The following is a 21,898-nucleotide window of genomic DNA, read 5'->3' on the forward strand; positions in this document are numbered from 1 at the left end:
ACTGTGCTCATGGTTGGATCCATCAGACCTTAGTGCTGACCCATAAAATGGCCAGAATCATGATTTCCAAATGCCAAATGTGATAAAGAGCTGTCTGTAATCGGCTTGTCTCCAGAGCTGAAGTGCAGGCCAATGTCTTTCAGAAAAATAAAAATGCAGCCTGCAACTGCTCTGAGCTTCAAGTGAAGCCAGCAGAGGGAACATGCCAGGCTACCTGATTACAAATGCCACATTTGGGCCATACCTTGAACACTCCATAGACTAAAACAGGAATTTAGATGGTGAGGGAGACCAGGCAAGCTACCACCTCTCTGGCAGAACTGCCCAAGCTGGCCTGTGGTGCTCAGCTGCACACTCCTCTGAGCTGAAACAATGAGAAAGCTGCCTCAGTTGGCTCCCCTGCTGCATGGAGGGGCTGGTGTTGAGCAGCACAACCAACGGGCACACAGCACTGCTGCCAAATGCAGTCACACAGGCAGTCTCACACCTTAGTGAATAGAGACACATCCAGAAGTATCCTAACAGCTGCCATCACATGCAGGTCTCCATCAATGCCACCATCTCACTGCAGACCACCTCATGGCTGCAGCCTTTGCAACATCACAAACCCAGGCATAAGCTGCTGGCATATTTTGAGAGCTGGGTTGTCAGTCATGCAATGTGACCATCCCACTGAGGTTTCAAACCCCCACCAACCACAGCAATGCCTCCTCTGCCCCCCTCCTACTCCCCATGCCCCCCAGTACAGGGTCCTACCTGTCAGGGAAGGATCTGTGTTTAGGGCAGTGGCATGCAAGAGGAGAGGACAACATATCAACCTGTGTTTGTACACACAAGCACACTAACATCTCCATCTCAAAGGGCCCTCTGTTTCCCAAGACACAACAGCTGCGAGGTGAGGGGCTGGCTGCCATCTAATGAAACCTGATGCAGAGGCATTAAGCAGAGGAAACCTCAACACTGGCCGCAGGGAGGTCACTCATCTCCCCCATAACACAGTGAGAAAACAAGCATATTTGATGTTTCATTTCCATTTTGTTGACTAGCAACACCCACCCCCTTCACCAGACTTCCAGCTTCAAAGCCCTGAAAAGACACTTTAGCCTATTCATCCTCACACCCACATGCACGCCTGGGAGTGGGGGGAGCCAGCTGCCTGCCCACTGCTCTACACAGGACATGGAGAGGGCTGGCAAAGCCTCTCTCATCCCAGGCATGTGAGTGGGGTGAAGAGTTTGTGGCTGAACACACACACACAGCATGAGAGGAACAGGGTGAAGAGATGTGTGTAGGGCTCTCATCTGAAGAACTGAAGGCTTTTCATCTACAGCAGGTGGTCTCCCACTCATCCTGGGAACACTGGAGATCTAAGACATATTTTAAGCTAAAATAGTGGTTAAACACCCAACAGGATGCCCTGGCCTTTGGATCTATTACCTCACTGTGGTTAGGTCTTCTCACATTGCTCCATCCCCAGCCACACACAGGATTCCTGCACCTGCAGCACTCAGTCCATGAGAGCTGAGTTGGGATGTAACCTTTGCTATCCACTCTTGAAGTCTCATCCCTGCCAAGGACCAGAGAATAAGCATCCCGGTGATTTTTAGTCTGTACTGTTCTGCACTGGCTCCATCCCTCCACTTGCTCACTAGCCAGAAGACTAGTGGCAGTCTGGGAACCAGGAGCACTCTTGGCCATGTAAGCACGATGCCTGATGGCAAAGCCAGTGCCTTCAGGAGTACCATGACCACAAATCTGCTCTACACCTCTCTCATGTGGCTTTCACTACCCACACCAGGGAGGAACAGGTTTCACAGAATGCTCATTGAGAAGGGATGTGGAGTGCTGGGCCTGCTTTGGCAGCACCTGAACTCCAGCTCTGAAACAGCACAGCTCCAAAGTCATGGAGAAGGCAAAGCTCCAGTGTCATTATCAACCTGCCATTATATCCCTGGAATAGTTTGGCACATTGCTTTTTAGAAAGCCATACCATTGAAAAATTACCATGGCCACCCTGCCAAGGCTACAGGCAACCTATTACACTGTGCCCCGTCCTGATAGCCTCAGCCTCCAAGTATGTTACTTATCCTCCAAGGCCAACATTTGGCTCAGTTTTGCAGATGTGGGTCTGTTAACCATTCCCCTCAGCTCCCTCCCTCCCTCCCTCCCTCCCTCCCTCAGAATTCTTTCCAATTTGTCAAGATCTTTTCTGGCAATAAAGAATACCTTGACTAAGAGCAAGATCCCAGGGTGCACAGGAAAAAATTCATCTGACTTGGGTCTTTTGCCTCCAAAGTCCTAAGCACTCTCAGTCCCCCATATGCAACCACACACATAACCCCCCACTGCCTAATTTGCTGTTCACTTCTATGCTGAAAAATCTCAGCCTCTCCCTCCAGATTTCTTCCTCCCATGGAGGATATTTTTCCTTCAGCTGTAACAGATACTATTTTTCCAGCCCAAATGTCTTCTTAATTCCTGCCTAGATGTTTAGTTTCTGCCTAAATGAGAGCCTTCACGCAAGTGAGAAAAAATGAGGTGGTGTGGAGAGCAGGGTACCAATCCCACCAAGCACCAAGCACTCAGGGCAGCATTTCTCAGGATGCTTCTGACGAACGGAAAAGAGAACAAGTAGATTTTATAGAGAGACTTTTAGATCTTCATTTCAACCACTTCTTGTATCAAATCAGCTTCAATTAATCCCTTGTTTCCTGCTACCACTGGTGATTTATGGGGAACACTCATAAGTAAAAAGAACAGCTTTGATTTTACTGAAGTACCAGTTTAAACCAAAAAAGGCAACACACAGTCAGGTATGAGAAACTGCAGTAATCCACATGCACAAGGGGGCTGAAAGCAAGATAGATGACAATCCTAATTCAGGCATTAGGAAAACCCTCCCCAGCATTTGATCATGTGGCCTTAGTGCTCTTCTAACAACTTTCTTTTTTATAGAACTGCTATATAAATTGTATTGTCATAAATGTCCCAAATGATATATGTATAGTATATAAAATAGGCTATAAACTGGATTTTCTGTACTACCTTACCTACCACATGTACAATGTATTTGCCCTGCACCCTGCTCTCTTGAATGGAGTGTCAGATTAAGCTGACAGTAGCAGCACATTTCTTTCAGTTAGAAGGAAAAGTGCATTTAAACTGCCTAAAGGCTGCATTAAGCTACAGGAATGGCTCCCAAGGAGGTGCAGAAGAACCAGGTCTAATGTAAAGACCATATTTGGAGTTTAAAAAAGGGCTCTGAAAGCCAGCTATTCTCCTGCTGCTCTGAAGGGTATGCAACCCCCTAGAAAGTAAATACATAAAACATATAAACCAGAATGGTGCTGACAGCTTTAAAACACTAGAAAGTAAAGCAACTGTATCTGGTGCCAGACTACAGAAGGTATATCATGTAATTTAAAAATAGGAGTATTTTTATATAAGAAAAATGGCACTTACACTCTTCTTGAGTAGCTTGAGTTTTTCCTTTAGGCTTCTCATCCAGCTTGCCAAGGACTTTTGACTATGTCAAATCAGGAAAGGGGCCGAGATCTGGAGCTTATGGAGATCTCATTGTTCTGAGTGACATATTTTTCTTTTCACATGTTCTCACCCGGACTGGCACTGGCTTTTTAGTTTCAATTTTTTAACAATGTCTCAGATATCTGCTCAAAGTTGGCTTTGGATCAAGGAACGTAAATGTTTGGCCACCTTGTGAAAACCACATTGCCAAAGGGAAGCACCTTAGAAAGCTGCAATTAGGGCTTATCTGCACTGACAAAATATGCCATTCAAATAACAAGTATAAAGACACAGTAGTGGCACAAGGCCGGCAAATTGTGTTTTACCCTGGGAATTCAACATCATGCACTATGGATCTCCTGGGCTGGTCCCATACCAAATGAAGTGGGAAAGCTGCCACAGCCCATGCCACAGGAATGCACTTAAAGAGGGAGATGCTTCTCATCCAGGGCTGGCTTTTATTTTCTCTGATATTTGGATATTAATAAATTGTAACACTCCTAAATGTGAACTGAGTGACAGTCACAAGTGAGCAGAAGATGCATTCAATAGGTATGTAGCTAATATAGACCTTCTCCTCGTGCTACACATATGGTGAACAAACAGTCTGAAACACTCGTCAGCAACCCAAGTAAGGCAGTAAGCAAGCTCCTCATTTTCTCATAAATGTGGAAAGTTCAAAGCTGGCAAGAGAGGAGGCTCCAGATCCTGCTTTAACAATTAAGACAAATCTGCCTCTGTTTGGAGCAGCATCTTTAAAAAGCAAGTGACCTTGCAGTGAACTTTTTGTTCTATCTGCTAGTCCTCAATGACAACAAGCTCATCAAGCTGATTTTGCCAAGCCACAGTTCTCAATGTCGTGTTTTAAGTGGCCACCCCAGGGCAGACAGCTTTGCATCCACCCATGGGCTCCACTTCCCTTTGCAAAGGACCATGCTTGATATTTGACTACAACCAGAACAGGATTTTCAAATGAAAGAACAATTTTCAAATGGGGGGAAATACACTTTCTCATCCAGCAACCTCTGCCACACACCCAAGATCCTCCTATTTGCTTGCTCCCTGCTGTTCTAATCCTTCACTTCCAGGAGAGAGAACAGAGATTTTGGCAGAACCTTCCTGCTGGCATGAGGTTTCCAGTGTTCCCAAGCCAGGAGCGCTTGCCACAGATCCTCAATGGCTGCATATAGCCCTTCTTCTCATCAGGAAGGGAGGAGATGTCTCCTCCAGGGTGCTGCAGAGGAGAGTCTGAGATCAGAAATCAGCGGGCCAGGCATGTTGCAACTCAGCCTTCTTCCTTTTCCATCCTGAAAACACCAGGCAACTCCCAGCAACTGCCTTGCCTAAACAGAACCCTCTCAGAGGATGTTCCCTGCCCTCAAGAGCCCAGCTGCATTAAACTGTCTCAGCACCTTACACCACAGCTATGTCCTTTTCCCTTGCCTGCATTACTGGGAAAATGCTTTGCAGGTCCCAGACATCTTGTCTGTGAAGAGGGAGGATGCCTTGCTTTGCAGGCAGCCATCATCCTGCACATACATCCCATCCGGGCAGCACAGCTCCCTTGCACAGATGCTGCCACAGATCTATGCACAACACTCCTGAAGAAGGGACCTTCTCAGGTGGCAGCAACAGGACCCTGCACACACACTGCCCAGAGTCAAAGGCATCTGGTCATCCATCCTGAGGGTAAAGGGCAAGGGAACACTCCCTGCTAAATAAATATGAATTCTGCTGATACTCCAGCCTTAGGAAAACAAAGCTGTTTCCATTTAGCTCAGCTCCTGGGCTGAGGTGCAACTCCACCCGCACAATCATCCATCAGGGCTTTACTTCTCCAGGCAGAGATTCAGGCTGAGATCAAGAAGAGGGAGGATTTGCAGCCAGTCCATGCCGGGAGGGCCTCTAACACCCCCAGGATTTTGCTCTCCAGAGCACTCACTGTTCCAACCAGCACAAAATGGGGGTCTCTCAGCTTCTGCAGCAGCTAACAAGTCCCCACAGGCTCCCTCAGACACCTGCCTCCAAATCTCCACTGAGTGACAGACTGCTGAAGGGGCTTGTCCCGGTGTCCTATCTGTGGCCATTGCAAAGGACGATAGTCAAATTCTCTTGCTGAGGCATGGGATAAAGTGATGTCCTATGGCCTCCATAGGGAGGGAAGGAGGAACAGCACAGCATGGTCCTTAATGGAGTCCTATTTCCTTGGGACAGTGCCAGAGGATTTAAGGTACGTTGGGCAGCTGGGCATTCAGCAGTCCCAGTTCAGCCATCACTAGACGCTATGTCTGACTGACTGGACAAGAATGCTCTGCCAGTGCCTGCACAACCCTCCGTCCTCTGTGAGGAGCCTGAGGTCATCTTCCTTACTGGGAAAGCCTTCAACAGGTGCCGTATCTCCAAGGACACTGCTCTCCCTCCCCTCCAGTCCCTCCACACAGGGTGGCAGCACAGAGGGGTAGGAGGAGGTCATCACTGCAGGGAAACTTGTCAGCAATGCCCAGGATTGCAGGCACGTGAGAGGGCTGCATGCTCACTTGGGCAGCAAACCCCTCTTAGAGCAGCAATCACAGGGGCTTGGCCACCTCTCCCTTTAGATCTTCATCACCTCTGCCTTTCCTGAATTTGATTTCTATCAGATAGTCTTCCATTTGGGCACTGAGATACATCAGCTTCAGTGAACTACTTGGTACTAGTAAAATCTCTGACAGTCATTTGAGCCTCTCCAAAATTGTTGACAACCAAGGGTCTAGAAATGTTTCCAGCCCATGCATTACCTCTGCTTCAAAAGAGACAGAGAGGCAATTGCTACTGTAGAAGCAACGGGCACATTGAAAACAACCTGCAGGAAAACAGAAAAACGAAGGCCAATTTGCCCTCTCCTCAGGCAGCTCCAAGTGATGTTGACAGAGAAAGCCAAAAGTTCAGAGAAGGAGAAACTGAAGTTACCTCCTGGTTAAGCACCTGTAATTTGCTGTAATGTCTTCCTGACTGTGACTGAGGGGCTCCTGCTGGAAGACATGAGAAAATTTTCTGCTTTGGTGGCTACCAACAAAACCAGTCTTTCTGGCCCAGCAACTGAGTGAACAGCTCCAAGAAAGACAAGGGCTTTTAGGAGTGATGCAGCCTAACACTTTGCTCCCATGTTCACAGATTCTTACAGAAAAGTGGAGGTGGTCTAAAAAAAACCAACCAAACAATATGCGTGGGTTGTTGTACAGCAGCAGGCACTACTCTCAACTCTTCATCCCCAGCAAGCTGCTGGCACAGTATCGTGCTTATCAGGGAAAGACATCTCTCCCATCTTTACTGCCTCATTCAGCAAAAACAGCTCCAGCTCCAGCAGGACATCACAAAACACAATGTTTTGTGAAGGAGTTGTAGCTCAGGTACAGGAGCATCTCAGCATTGATCTGAGGCAGGTGTGCTGAAGCACTAAGTTCTTTCTTACCCAAAAGACCAGATGATGCCACAGTTGTCATCCTGACCTTAACACACTCCTCAGAGTCCCTCCTGCATGGACCTCTGAGCTCCAACAGCTCCACCTTTGCTTCTGTACCCAGTATGCTGGCATCCACGTGGGTACCAAAATGACCAAAACCACACCACAATGACTCAGAAATACAGAACAAATGGCTCAATAATTGCTAGAGTCTGCCAGGAGATATCTCTGAGTGTCATTGCTTTGCTAATACTAGCACTGACAAGCACAGCTCAGATTTATGTACTCTTCTGTGGGTACTACCTGGATATACTGCTCTAAACATATCCTCTTGGGAAAGAGATCTACCCACCAGTCCTCTGTCCACCCTGCTGCTACCATGAAGGCTATTCCCCAACAGAACAAGGGCAAACTGATGACCTTCACAGCTCTACTTCCTCATGGGATCATAATTAGCCGGTCCCATTCCTGTGTGTGCCAGGGAACTGTGACAAAGAGCTGAATACAAACTGAGTCCCTTGGAGGGACAGCAGGACCTGACCCCCTTATGTCAGCTCCCACAGGAGTTTTCATCAAGAGCCAAGTTGCCTGGTCTCATGAAGCAGAGACTGTGGCCCAACTGATCAAGGTGTTAGTTGCCTGAGAGATTGGCAGAGCATCCTGCCAGGAACGAGGTTTGACTTACACAGCTGGGACGTGCCGTGGGATGGGCGCCTGAGCCCCTTGCGGGGAGGCATCCCGCCCTATTGTGCTGGTCCTCCTCCGGAGGGAGCTTGTGGGGGGCTGGAAGGCAGCAACGGCACCAGGCGGGTGGTACTCCTGCTCAGGAACAACTTCTTCACACCGGAAGCCCTGGAAGCCTGAGCGACAGGTACAGACCTGGGGGCGGCTGCAGGAGCCCTTGTTCTGGCATGGCGGGTCGCAGACAGCTGAGGAGACACAGAAAGGCAGTTAGTGGACATGAGACTTTAGCCCCATGGTGGTGACATCCAGCTGGGGCAGCACAACTGTGACAGTCCCATCTCATCTCTGCAGGCAGGTGACCTTCACAGTCTTGGTGTTACAACTGCTGTGGGCCCCTAACACGAGGTCACCTCCATTCTCCACACGGGTGTCTGCAGAGCTCTTCTCCAACCATACTCATTTCAGAAAGTTCAGAAATGAGCAGCATGGCCTGCAGAAAGCACATGGCCTCCAGCATTACCCAGAGTGCTCTGGACAGGAATAGGTCCTAATTCCCAAAGCAAGGTATTGCATGTTACCTTTAGTCCATTTTGGGGTCTGATTTGCACAGTGCCCCTGGTCTGTCCCCTCCAGTGCTTTTCAGCTTTCCTTCCGCAGCTGATTTTGGAGTCACTGTGCTCAAATTCCTCCTCTGCTATGGGGACTTCCAGTTCATTAACCTTATGCCTCAATCACCCTCTGAGCCTGTGTGTGTTCCTAATTACAGCACATCAGCTTCAGTTTGCGCCCTGGGAGAAAAGTGCTATTAATTATACACAGGACCCTAACACTTCCCAAGTCAACAGATGCCAAATTGGGTTTATAACCCAGGCAGCAGCAGCCAGGAACCCACAGATTGCTCCAGTAGGACCAGGCTCGTTGTACTGAGCAAGGGTAATTGAAAAGGCACTGGAAAACAGTGTTGTCCTTCAAAGAAAGAAGGTGCCAGCTGGTCAAAGGGTAATGAAACCTTGTTGGACAACACAAGGTGGATTTCCAGCCACATGGAAACCCTGTGAATGGGTTTCAATCCATGAAGCCACTGCTTCTGCTCTCCCAGGACTGTCCCAGGGAGGCTGCAGGGGCATCCCACCACCTTCACACACAGCTACTGGGCTTTCATGAACATGCCCCTCCCTTTCCGGCTGTGCTCTCCACTCCTGTGAGATATAAGCATGCCTGGGAGAAACACTGCTTCTGGACAACAAACACACAGACAGCTCCTTGCTTGTGTGCCATCCATACATCATCCTGCTGTCATCAAGTGAGAGAAGTCCTTATGCAGACACTTGAATTCCTTTCACAGCAGTATAGCCCCCACAACCCTTCCCTCATCCCAAAACTAGCCTGCCATCAGCTTTTCCTAACTAGATCAGGGATATGCTCACTGGAATGCTTCATGTGACATTTATTACCATGTTAACACTCAGGAAGAGAGGGAGATCTCAAGGAAAAGGAGACCCCAAGTCACGTAGGGCTATACAGGTTAAAGCCAGAGGTTTTGATGAAATCCCCCAGTAAAATAAATCAGCCAACACTGCAGTCTCTGGAACAGGGACAAGGTCCTAGTCAGGCAGGAATTAACCGTCTCTGGGAAGTCTGGCGCTCCAGAAGTTGATGTAATTTATAATACAAAACTCAGCTGTGATTTAAATAGGCTGCCAGTCCCTACTGTTATCTCCCAATAAATGCCTGTTTTAACAAAGGCCACCAGCCCAGGAAGCCTGCCATTGAAAACAACCACTTCACATGCTGAAATACTACAGAGCCACGATGCTGGGACCTGGAACCACAGCTGTTCTCACAACCTCTCCCGCCAACATAGTCACCTTAGACTGTACCCTTCAGCAGGAGAATGGTGATAAGTGACCAGGCACTCTAAAAAGCCCCTAAGGCAGTTTACATAGAAAAGAGGAAGAAAGGAATGGGATTAATCTTCTGGTCTCTTCAAGCAGGATGGAAGGGGAGCTGCCCTGGCTGAAATATTTCAGGTCTAGCATTAATCCCCTTCCTAGTTGCCTTTACAGGCTCGGGAAGAACTTGAAAGAGCTTTAAAATTTGCTGGTTTTCACTCAGTTCAGCTGTATATAGGAGCTATATATAGGAGATGAGCAATATAAGGAGAGCAAATCGGTCAGTGGCAGCACTGCCAGTGACAAGTGTGTGAAATCACTATTCAGGCCCCCCAAACCATAACACTGAGAAACAAGAGGGTTAAAATACATATATATATATTTGAAATCTTCCTCTTTGCTTTCTGTTTTCTGACCTCAGGGGTCACTTTGAGATGTTGCTCCCCAGCTCAGGGTACTATAAACAGCTTCTGTTAAGCTGACAAGCACTCATTTCTTCTCACTGAAGTCTCATGTAATCACCTGTTTCAGGAGCTGGGGATTAGGGAAATCAAAAATAGTAATCTCAAAACTCTTAATAAAAGGATAAGACTTGGAGCACTGCTGAAGTATCACTAATAGCAAACCTAGTTTGTTCAAGAATATCTAGCAGTGCCCTCACAGATCAAGTCTGGTGCTGTCTAGTCTTCAGTGCATGAGGTAAGTCCTCCCAGGAAGGTCACACAGCAGGGATGACTGTGGCATGACTCTGACCACCCAGCTAGGCCTGTCAGAGGGGAATGCCACCAAGTTCAGCCTTGCATTGCTTTACATGCACACCTGGCCCAGGGTAGAGCAATGACATGCAAGGTGACATTCAATTACTGAGTCCCTGCAGCTCTGCTCACACTCTTCATCTAGGAGAGTGATGTAGATCTTCACTGTAAGCAGGTCCTGTGCAGTTCCATTTAAAATTCAGGGGAACCTGTCCGTCAGCTAGGACCTCCATAGGAAAACTGAGAAGGTGCTGAAGGACTTGTACCACTGGGGTGATTTAGTCCACTTTCTCATGGAAAAGTTATGTATGTAAACTCAGTTCTAACTTATAGCTCTGACTGTGTGAGCACACCCAGAAGGGATGGACAATTTAACACAAGTGAGAGCTGTACAGAGTGACAGGGAGGTAGATCAACAGCAATGCAGGAATAACAGAGAGGAAACAGAATTTCAGTGAAGAACAGCCAGGGTTCAAAAAACCCTATAGCCACCATTCAGAAGAAAGACAAAAGAAGAGGCACGTGAATGTCATTTTGCAGATGTGGAAAAGCCCCAGGTGCTAATGAGACTGCCTGAAGTCACACTTCGAGGCCACAGCGGAGCCAGAGAGTCAGCCTGAAATCCCTGCACCTTTATGCACCATCTTAACCGCAAGACCATCTGTGTAAGGTTAGAAAGTGCATTAGTTTATTTAGTCCTTCCTGACATACTGATTAAAAACGTTTCTTTTAAACTTTAAAATATTCACGCCGGGAAAAAAGCTCAGGCTGCATTCCCAGCCCAGCCCAGGGTGCTATCTCTGGAAGCAGCAAAGAACCTTCCTGAATAATGCTGATGAAAGTGGAGGCTGATAAACTGACGTGGGGAGGCTGAGCATGATGAGCTAATAGGCAGCAGCTAAATTACTGACCAGTGTACACCGAAGCCACTGCAGCCCCTAAAATGTGGGCAAGAGGGCTTCTGGCCAGCTTGTGTGTTCAGGTTTCTTCTCCACCAAACTAAGGACATAATGGCCAGAGTCTTAGTCCAGAACAAAGTTAAACAGGCAGGAGGTTGAACCCTTCAGGGCCACATTCAGATGCAGCTCACTATCCCTAATGGCCCCTTCTATGAGAAGACCTCTGGAGCCTCACAGCATACAGCCCCTGTATGCAGCTCACTGTGATGACCTGGCAGGATGTGGGTAGAAATCAAGCCTGCTGCAAATAGGCAAGGTCTTGCTCCTAAACTCCCTTAGCTCATTTCCACTTTCCCAGGAGATGTTGTTGCTCCAAGGAAAGATATTTCTCTTTTTCATCTTCCCAGGTACAGACTGAAAATTCCACAAGTCCTCACTGCAACTTTGGTCCTCAAATCTGGAACATGCTGATAGACACCTCCCTAAGGCTGGAGTTAAGTCATACACAGGGATGTTGAAAGAGTAAAGCGCCTAGAAAAGCACGGGTAAAAGGAAGAAACCACCACCCTTGGTAGGTGAGAGGAAGTAGATTATGGCAACAATTTGACCTATCCTCTCTCCTGTACCCAGGCTCAAATCCTTGAAAACCAAGGATCTGTCCAGGACCTGAATGCCAATTCATGGCATGGAAGCATGCTTCACTCTTAAGAGGTTCCCTCTGGCTGCATTTCTACCCCACTAACTTCCTTTATATGCCACATATCAAAGACCATGGGAACAGACATTAAACAGCATTACAGTGCAGAAACTTAAGTGGGATGGGCTGTCCAGCTTGCCTTGGCAGCTTTAAAAACAGCTGAATGTCTCCAGCAGCTTGAACTCCAGCAGAAAAGCCCAGAGAGGGAGGTAGCTGGGAATGAAATTATGTTTACACATCACCAGTCTCCACCTACGTCCTGCCTGAACTTTACCATCCACTGTCAGGGGGACACTGTCAGGCCCGATCATGTTGACACTGTCCTTTTAATGAATCCTTGGGAACAAGGGCTCAGCACCTGAGCAATCACTAGGCAGCCTGCGTGGCTGCAAGCCCAGATCTACTGCTCCTACCAAAACCCCTAATGAGAGAAAGATGCTGCCATGGCTGGCCCCGCGCTGTGTTTACAGACACTGTCTGGCAGCACAGCACGCTCTCTACCGTTTGGCTTCTGTCGGCAGGGAGAGGGAGAAGGGAGGTGAGTCAGCCCTTGGCCCCCTGCTCCCAAACAGCGATTGCTAATGCAATTACCCCAGCACAGCCAAAGCGCCGTGAGATCCCGCGGCAAACAAAGCTGAACCTCCTTCCCTGCTTAACATCTGGGCAGCTGCTGCCACTCAAGTAAAGGCAGATCCTCTCGGCTATTCTGGGTTGGGTGTTCCCACCCAGCCTGCTGCCTGTGCTCCCTGTCTTCCCAGCTGACCAAGCACCGCAGGCAGCCCCGCACCTCCCTGGGATCAGGCAGGTGCACGGGGCCAGCAGTCCCTTGGGAAGGCCCACGGATGAGCTGCGGGGTGCAACCCTGTTATTGAGGGACAGGGGTCACAGCAGGGGCTAGTCTGTGGCTGCGGAGCTATTGAGGATGAAGATGACAGTTCGCTTGTCAGGTGCCTACTGGTGCCTACTCAAACAACTTCTCTTCCAGTGCTGAGTCAGGGAGCCCACAACAACCGCAGCCCACAGGGTGGTACCAGGGCTGCCTGGATGAGCAGAACACTTAATACTTCCTCTGTGGGTAGGCAGGAGGGTCCTGGCCAGGCAGTTTTGCACTGCAGGAGCACCCTGCACCTCACTGCCATTTTACATCCACGTGCTGCTCCACGCTCCATCCCCACCCATCCCAGCCCTTGTGCCAAATCCATTAATTGCTTTCCTTAGTAGCACTCAGATAATGTGCAGCCCTGATTCCCTGCTCAGCATCAGCAATGCTCACCCACATGAGCACTGGTCCAGTCTGCTGGTTCCCAGCTGCTGTGACTTTCACAGACCTGTCTTTGCTCCAAGCAGGACAAGTGAGAGCCCAAGGCTCAAAACGCACACATAAATGTGCCACTGCAGTGCCCTGCCCCAACAAGATCCTGCCATGGATGGACACTAATAACAATAATGAAGTAAAACCACAATTACTTCACATACTCAGACTTTGCCAGCAGACAGGAAGAGCTGACCTACACCCTGGCAGTCCCACAGCAACATTGTGGCACTGCCTCCACAGACCCTATGATTTATCTCCTGCCCTGGCACAGTGCATGGGATATGCGTGGGGTCACAGCAGTATTCAAGGACTTTTTAGGGGTGCATCCTGAGATTCGCACTGGCTGAGACTGTCATACTCACGTTTGATGCAGCGGTTTGTGCCTGGAGCTGTGGTCCATCCTGGGCAACACTGTCTGCCACAGACATTTGGCCTAAGCAAAGAGACAAAGCAGCGTGGTTAGGAGAGAGGGAAGCTGAGGTCTTGCTGCAGCCATCACCTCTGAGTCACCCATAAAATTATTTCCTGCAGCATCTGATATTTCCTTCCAGATGGACCAGCAACTGAGATCAAAACCAATGGGACAAGGGCTGAGTTGTTTAAGTGCTTGGAAAAGAAACCCCCAAGGATTGTGAATGCTGCAGTGTGAGCGATCCCTGAGAGAGTAGCTCCCTTTTGAACTGGCATTATGCTGGATTCCTGGCACAGTGCTCAGAGGAACCATTTTCCTCTTGAGAGCAACTGGAGGCCAGCAGCCAAAGATCATTAAAGATCTCATCATCCTTCGTGGTATTGGGGTGTAAATTGGGCCCAATTTCAACTTTGGTCATAGTATCTCGCCTCCGCAAATGTCCCGAGCTGCTTCAGCCGAAGACAACACTTCATTCTCCACCTAACTGCTGCTGCCTGTTGCTGTTCATTGCTCAGCCCTGCCCTGGGAGGGATGGCACGCCAGAAGCCTCACGGTGGGACACTCCCCAGCTTGCTCTCCCTTTGCAAGCACCCTGGTCCTGCATTTGTTATCTGTCTCTAGCGCAGTGACCCAGGGGGCTGAGGACTCTCTGGTGCTATGAAATTTGTGTCTACCTGATGTGCACAGAGCTACACTAATTCCAAGATGCTCAAATAATTTCCATGAGTGTTGAATCCAGGATTTTGTTGCAGCAACTTTTTGAGTGCCGTTATATAAATGACATCCTCCCCACCTCTCCTTTCTTATGTGTTTTCAGGTAGGGATGACTGACAACATACAGCTATCATAGATGGTGCTGGGCCTCTAAGAGGTGCTCTGCAATGCCCAAGCAGGCAGCTAATGCTGCTTCCTCTGGTCACATGTCATATTTAAGTGCCTATAATGAGAAGGAATAACAAGTTCTAGGGTGCTCTCCAAGAGTATTACTCATCACGGAAGGAAGATTTTAGGAACAGGTAACTTTTGCATGTCTAGGTAGACGAGAAAGAGCAGTTGTGACAAGATAGAAAGGTAGAAACAGCCTGAAAGCTCTGGAAATCTTCTGGAAATGAAGTGGGGAGTATGGTTTATTTCTAATGCTGGACAAGGCAGTGGGAGCTGCTGACTTAATCTACACGAACCACAGTAACATGCACATTTGTCTTCTGGGTTGACTTTAACATGAACACAGTAGGGTCAGAGGAAGATCCTGCTCTGAAATGGCATCCTCCTGACTCCTGCATCCATATGGCATGAGATGAAACTCCAGAACTGCCAGGGCTCAAGCTGTGGGGCTCACATTTTAGGAGAGCCAAGGACAGTGGCGTTCACAAATGAAGCTGCCTGTAGAGGTACAATTACTCCTCGTGGGAAAGAGAAGTGGTCTGAGAAGCCACATCATTTTTAAAGTGTTATATAGTCCTTCAGGATCAGTGTTTTATTAATCTGGGCAGATTTTTATAGGGAGAAAGCACTTAAATTCCCTTGGTGTGGCTTCCTGCAAGCAGAACAAGCTGAAGTAATTCTAGCACCCACTCATATCTGCTCTGGCAGGGCAACAGTGCCAATTTCCAGCATTTTGTCTGTCAACCCGAAGAGATGTATGAGTCTGTTCTTTAAGACATTCCCAGAAAGCATCCAGCAAAAAAAAAAAAATCCTTTATTTACTTACTGCATAAGAGCCCACAAGGCCTTTAACATTTTTAAGGTGTCCTGATCAGTAAAAAGAGAAAACCATTGAGCTGGAGCAGGTCTTTGGGTAATTAAGGTTCAGTGAGGGACTCTATTCCAAGCAGCAGCATAAGCATCTTTGCTTAGACTGTCACAGCTCTCATTCTTCCTTTGGCACAGGTGAAACACACCTCATAAATCATATTCAGTCTGTTCAATGAGCAAACCCCTTGCCCTTTCCCACCTCAATTTATCCAGATAATCATGTTTCTTGTAGGCAAAATAGCTACTTTTTTAGCTGTTTTGGCCTTGAATCATACTATTAGTTCTTCATGGGATTAAAGTTTAACTTTTATCTACATCTCTCACAGGCATGCTGGAGGGACCATGTTGGTAGCTGCTGTCAATGCCAACATCAAGCCAGAGGTCACAGGAAGAAAGACACGAGATTACAACAGACAGGGGCCCAAGCCTGAGCAGACAAAATCATTCCTGAAGTCATGAAGCCCCTGTTGGGTTCAGCACAAAACCTCTCATTAATAGAGCCACTCTGTGTCACTGCCAACCCCAGACATGAGTTGCCAGCCCCGGCTGAAGGGATATGCCAGCACCAACCAGGGCAATGCTCCTGGAGGGAGGACAGCCCAGCACACGCAGAGGGGAGCAACCTGGCAGGGGTTGAAGGAGTACCTGGATGGGAATGTTCCTTCCTACCATAACGTCCTGCAGGAGGGAATGGGAAGAGATGGAGGCAAGGAGGACCTCCAATACTGGAAGTGAGCAGTTGGAAGGAATGACATGTACGTAGTACTGGAGGGTAGAGAAGAACCACGACAATTTCCTGATGAAAGCCCAGTGAGCAAGACCTCACAGAGCATGAGGCACAGGTAAGCAAGAGCATCAGCTGCAGGAAAATAGCTGTGGGAGCTTTGCTGCCTGGGACCCATTCCTGAGCACGTCTGGTTCTACTTAAAGCATTTTGTTGTCATTTGCCGGTTTGAACACCATGCAGTTTGTACTGACTTACAAATAATTCAGAATGAATCCCATGAAGTTTAAGGAGCATGGCATGGTTACAACATTGCGGGATGGTGCTTGAGAGAGAGTGGTGGCCTCCACATCCATTTGTCCTGCTGCACATGACACCACCAACACTTTAGGCAAAGATGTGTGTCAAACATGAGCCCCTTGTGGGGCATGTCCAGCCCTGGGCCTCTCCATCCAGCGCTGCGTCTGGAGAACAAACAAGTGGCAGGGTCCCTCCAGGTCTTGTATCACCACAACAGGTGACACATCTGAGGAGCTACCTGCGGACACTTAGCAGCCTCTGATCACCCCTCATCACACAGGGAACAAGGGCTTCCAAGGCAGCAGGCAGAGCTGCCAGGCAAGAGGACCTGCAAGAGGACCTGCCAGGCAAGAGGACACACCAAGCCCCTGGCAGACCTAACAATGGCCTAAGCCAGAACCATGTTCATAACTTTGAAGCATTCAGCAGCTGCCCGAGCTTAACATCCAGCTGTTCTCCTGCTTACCCACCCCTTGGAACAGGAAGCACAGCAGCAAGGAAATGGGAGCACGACTCTCACCCTCATCCAGAGCAGCTTGGGCTGCAGAGGAACCAGAGAATGGGTGGCCATGTGGAGGGGTCAGCAGGTCTCCCAGGTGGAAGGAAACTCAACACAGTCCCAGATCAGAGCAGAAGGGAAGACATGTTCTCACATGGGTCTTGCAAGCTGAAGTTCCACTGAACCTCATACTAGGTCATGCTCCATGGGATGCCCTAATCCCAGCCCCAACACTGATGCCAAAACAAGCCTTCAGCAAACAATTGGTCTTTCCTATCTCTGTCTCCTTACCAGTGGAATAGGTTAATTAATGTATTTGTCTTCCTAAGGGTCAGGTCACCTAGCACATATCCTGGGAAATGAAACATTGCTGAGAACATTCAAAGGCACTGAGACTTGATTGCCTTTAACACTGTACTGCTACAGGGCTCATGGGCCACTTAACACCTTCCAAAACAGTCCCTAGCCCGGCTCAGACCAAAGCAGACAGAGATCATTTCCAGTAGCCAGCTCCCCCTTTTCGGAGAGAAAGGGCATCGAATAACTCAGACAGCTAAATAGCCACAGTGCCAGAGAAAACCCTAAGGCATAGCTCAGTGCATTTCTGGGAAAATGCAGAGTGAGGCACTGGACCCACATCTCAGCCTCTGCTTCAAGTGCCAGCTGCACCCTGAGGTCTCCAAAGAGCACAGGCAGCAGTAAGCAACTGCAAACCAAGCTTGCTCTTCATTCTGTGGCTAGCATGCACCATCCGTGCCCGGGTATAGTCCCTGGCATGTTGAGCTTGGTGCCCAGGAGCTCCCAGACACTATTCACTGGCCTGCTCCTTTTATGGGATAGGTATCTCCTTGACACTCCCTACAGAACTGCAGCCAGTGCCATGAAGCCTCCAGAAGTACCATTCATAGCCCTGATTGGATGCACTGGCACAACCTTTGACTTGAGCAAAGGAGCTGCTGCAAGCCACTCCGTCATCCCCTCCTTTGCTGCTGCAGCCAGAGGCCACCATCAGGATCACACTTGGGCTGATCAGTTGTTATCTTAGACAAGAACCAAGCAACCATAACAGGGCACCAGGGGAGGGAAAACAATAAAACAGTAGTAAGATCATGGCTTTTACAGCGATGATCACATACTGTTTCTGAAGCATTCAGTAGAACCCTTTTTTTCACCACTTATTTTAATAGCAATCTATGCATCATCTTTCAGCTTCACACAGAACTCTATGCTGCCAGATATGCTGACTCCATTCAGGCCATTTACAGCATCCTCACAGAAGGCCAGAGGGACCGTTAGATCATCAGGTCTGCCTTTCTACTGCAGGAAAGTGAACTTCATCCAAATGCGTATGAAATATTTGCAGTCAGACCCAGTGAAGAACACTAGGAAAAGGCTGTTGGCATCGATGAGTCACTGAAAGCCCTCTGCCAAGTCCACATCAGCATTAACTGCCTCTGCTCCTGAGCAATCCTATAGACACATTGCAGCAAGAACCTATATGCCACAAAGCCTGGGTAAAGCAGGATTATACAGCCACAGATGGTGTCTACAACAGCAATTAAATGTGAACTGGGGTGCAGAATGCCCAGAAAGAAAATGGGAGGGAGAAAGAATGAGTATGGGACTCTCTGCCTGGTACCTGGGAATCTGGAAAGGCAACACATGCAAGAGCTGAGATTTTAGACCAAAATAATTGTATAAATAAATAGCACCAGGGTTTAGTGTGCCTGCAAAGTTACCTGCGTAAGGGAAAATGAAGGTAGTCATACTTGAGACTAGCAGGAGTTCAGTGTAAATAGCAGAACAGAAAATATCCCACCTAGCAAAAAAATGGAACATCACAAACTGAAGTTTTTAGGGGCCCTGAGTTTCCTGGATGAAAATGTGTCTGGTGCAGCAAGGGGCATAAGAAGATGTATGAGGTGGAAGGACACAGTCTCACAGAACAGCTGGAGGCAGCAGAAGCTAGCTTTCCATGAGGAGGAGCAACACCATGTTGTTCCACATGGACAATTATTTCAGCTAGGCTTTCTCTTAAGCTCCAAAGACAGTAGGCTATAGAGAAGTTTCAAAAGTGCCGCTTTGGACTCCAGAACAGACAGAAAGCCATTACAGGCCCTTTCCAGAACTGAAGATCTCGGGGATTGGAGAAAGCTCTGTATCCCCAACCTTGATCTTCCAGTGCAGAGCAGAGGCAGAAAGTGCAGCAGAGCCTGCATGAGAAACACAGCACTAGAACACAGGTCTTCCTTCCTTTAAGCTTGGAGGCAATGGCACTCTCAGATATGGATGATAACAGGTAAACTGTGTGTAACTGCTGGACCAGTCATCCCTGTTTACACCGTGGATTAAGGGATGAAAGCTACTTGCAAAAAGTAGCTCTTTCAGTGCTCTTCTGAACACAATGTGAACCTTGGGGCTGCCCGCATGCTCCTGAGAGCAGCACAGGCCAGCTGTTGTCACCAGAAGCAGCTGCAGTCTGAAAACAAACATGCTACGTATCAGATGACTCAAATTCAACCAAACTGCTACATGACCCCAAAGCAACACTGACAGCATTCCAACTGCAGAAAGGGTAAAATCTTTCTGAGCCCAAAAAAGTTGAAATCTGACTGAGCAGGACTGGATCTTCCCAAGACTCCTTCTCTGGGTGGCTGACAAGCCAAGATAATGAACGGGGTAAGCTTAGAACCTATATGCCTTGCTCTTAGTGATACTTTATGTATCAAACATAATGGGAGTAGAGCAAACCTGGTGCTTCTGCGGATCTGTTGAAGGAAAGAGCACAGAGTGGCACATAAAATATTTCTGTCTCAAAACTTTGCAAGGAGATGAGTAGGGGAGAGAGAAAAGTCAGAGACAGACCTTTTGTGTTCTAGTGAAGCTTCCCACCAGATGTTAGCAGAAGACATTTCTGCCTATGTCAGAGGGCTGTGAGCCCAGAGCCTGCCCCCATAATCCCCCTAGCAAGGCTTATATGAGAGAGGACACACACAATGCCACATGGGTTGGCCGAACTCCTGCTCGATGGTTTTGGTAGCCCTGCCCAGGTGGCAGAGGAGCTAATCTCGAAGGGCATCAGCCACGGGGGAGCAGCGGGGGAACTGCAGAGGAAGGGGCCCTGGGCTGCAGAGTACATCAGCTCTGCGCCAGACGTCCCGCTCGCAGGCTCCCCTCACAACAGCAGCTGGCCTCGCCATATGATATCCCCTCCACCTCCACAGGGCTGCAGCCAGAGACTGGAGCTGGAAGCAGACCTGCCAGGCAAGTCATAGGAAGCCTCCTTCGGCTGAGCCAACTGAAGCCATGGGAAGCTGCGGCGTGGAGTGCTTACAAGGGGCCCATTATGGGAGGAAGGAGCCAAGAGGGCAGGTACCCGCAGCAAGAGCGGCAGCCGACACACTCCGTCCCTGAGAGCCAAGCAAGCCCCTTCAGCCTCTGCACCACCTAAATCATACTACATCCCCGTCGGGAGTCCCCCACCCTGCACGCCTCCCAGGACGGCCGTGGGCAGCTCCAGAGGGCAGCTGGGACACTCTGCCCGCTGCCGCGCAGCTGTCTGCCAGCCGAGGCCCTGATCTGCCAGAAGGGTATTACATCCGAACACTCCCGAACCACACACCCCCACGACTGGCAGACGGCGGCCCGGCGGCCCACGCACACTCGGGTTCCACGCCACGCCTGCGCGCACACCGACACACACCGCGCACCCGCGAGTGGCTGGGAGCGGCGCGGCCGCAAGCGCGGGACAGACGCGCCGCACGACAGCGAGCATCGAGTGGGTTCCCACGCCGCTCCGGACCCGGTCGCGGGGGAGCACTGCCCCGGCATCCCTCGGGGGACGTGGCAGCGCCGGGAGCGCCCGTGGGATGGAAAAGGGGATGCAGCACGAGGCTCGGGATGGGACCCGGCCCCTCCGTCCGGGGCTCCCCAGCGCCGGGACCACCGGGGCTCACGTTACGCACCCCCGGCAGGATGCCCCCCGGCCGCAGCACTTACCCCGCCATCCTCCCTCTGCCGCTTGGCTCCTTCGCCCGGGGCACGACTCGCGCTTTCAGCCCGCTGCCCTGGCGCTGGCGGGAGGAGTCCTGCCTGTTCCTCTGTCCCGCGCCGGGACCGAGCCCGGCATCGCCCGCTTGGCCCCGGGGCGTGGGCAGCCTGCGGTCGGGACGCTGCCTCCGGCCGTCGGCATCGCTCGGGCTCCCCGCGGCGGTCGCCGAGCCGCGGTCCACGTGGAGGGCGGCGGGGAGGGGCCGTGACGGTGGAGGGGACCGGGACGCTGGGGACAGGCTGTGCGCCGTGCCCACCGCCCCCAGGGCAGCCCCCCGGCTCCGCAGCCGCGCCGCCCCCCCGGTCCCCGGCTCCAGCCTAGCCGCCGAGTCCGGCCGACAGCGAGCGAAGCCCAGGAGGACGGCGAAGGTGAGCGGGAGGAGGCTGGCGGCAGCGCCCCGCATGGTGTCAGCCGGTGGCGGGGCAGACGGGCGGTGCGGAGCGCTCAGCGCCCGGCTGGCATCCCCCGGCGGGCGCGGGGCAGCGGGGACCGCCGGCTCTCCGCCCCCCGCTCACCGCCCCATCCCGTTCCGGGACTCCGACGGGACCTGCCGCCCACCGGGGCCGGGGAGGCAGAGAGCAGTGCTGAGGCAGGGGCGAGGGCTGCCGGGCGGCCCCCGCAGGAGGAGGAAGAGGAGAAGGGCGGCCGGCCCCGCTCGCCGGGCTGCCAGCGAGATCCCGCGCTCCGCAGGCAGCTCCAAGCACCTTCGCGCCTGCCTCTGGCACTGGCAGCGCCTGGAGGGGATGGAGGGTTTTATTTTTGGAAACCTCCCCCTTTGTGTCTTTTTGATGCTGACATCCCCCCTCTCCAGAGGACACGGCTCGGCCCCCCTTCTTAGGAGAGGAGACATTCCAGCAACACCCACTTTGGCAAAGGGAAACAAACTACAACAGAGAAGCCTTAACCCCTGCCTGGCCAGGGAGACCCGGCCGCTGCCGGCCCGGCAGC

The 21,898-nt window shown here is 50.4% G+C and overlaps 1 protein-coding gene across 3 annotated transcripts in view; it reads right to left on the minus strand.

Moving 5' to 3' along the window:
• Window positions 1-21,659, minus strand: part of LTBP2 (latent transforming growth factor beta binding protein 2) — a 69,368-nt gene extending 47,709 nt beyond the window's left edge. For all 3 annotated transcript variants that reach the window (XM_069017885.1, XM_069017884.1, XM_069017883.1), the window contains exons 1-3: window positions 20,899-21,659; window positions 13,572-13,642; window positions 7,653-7,896 (exon numbers count right to left, since the gene is read on the minus strand). In XM_069017885.1, coding sequence (XP_068873986.1) covers window positions 7,653-7,896; window positions 13,572-13,642; window positions 20,899-21,353 — 770 coding nt within the window. In that variant the 5' untranslated portion in view covers window positions 21,354-21,659. The remainder of the gene's footprint in view (window positions 1-7,652; window positions 7,897-13,571; window positions 13,643-20,898) is intronic.
• Between the last annotated feature and the right edge of the window lie 239 nt (window positions 21,660-21,898).

Source organism: Aphelocoma coerulescens, chromosome 5, assembly GCF_041296385.1.
Source record: "Aphelocoma coerulescens isolate FSJ_1873_10779 chromosome 5, UR_Acoe_1.0, whole genome shotgun sequence".
NCBI lineage: Eukaryota > Metazoa > Chordata > Aves > Passeriformes > Corvidae > Aphelocoma > Aphelocoma coerulescens.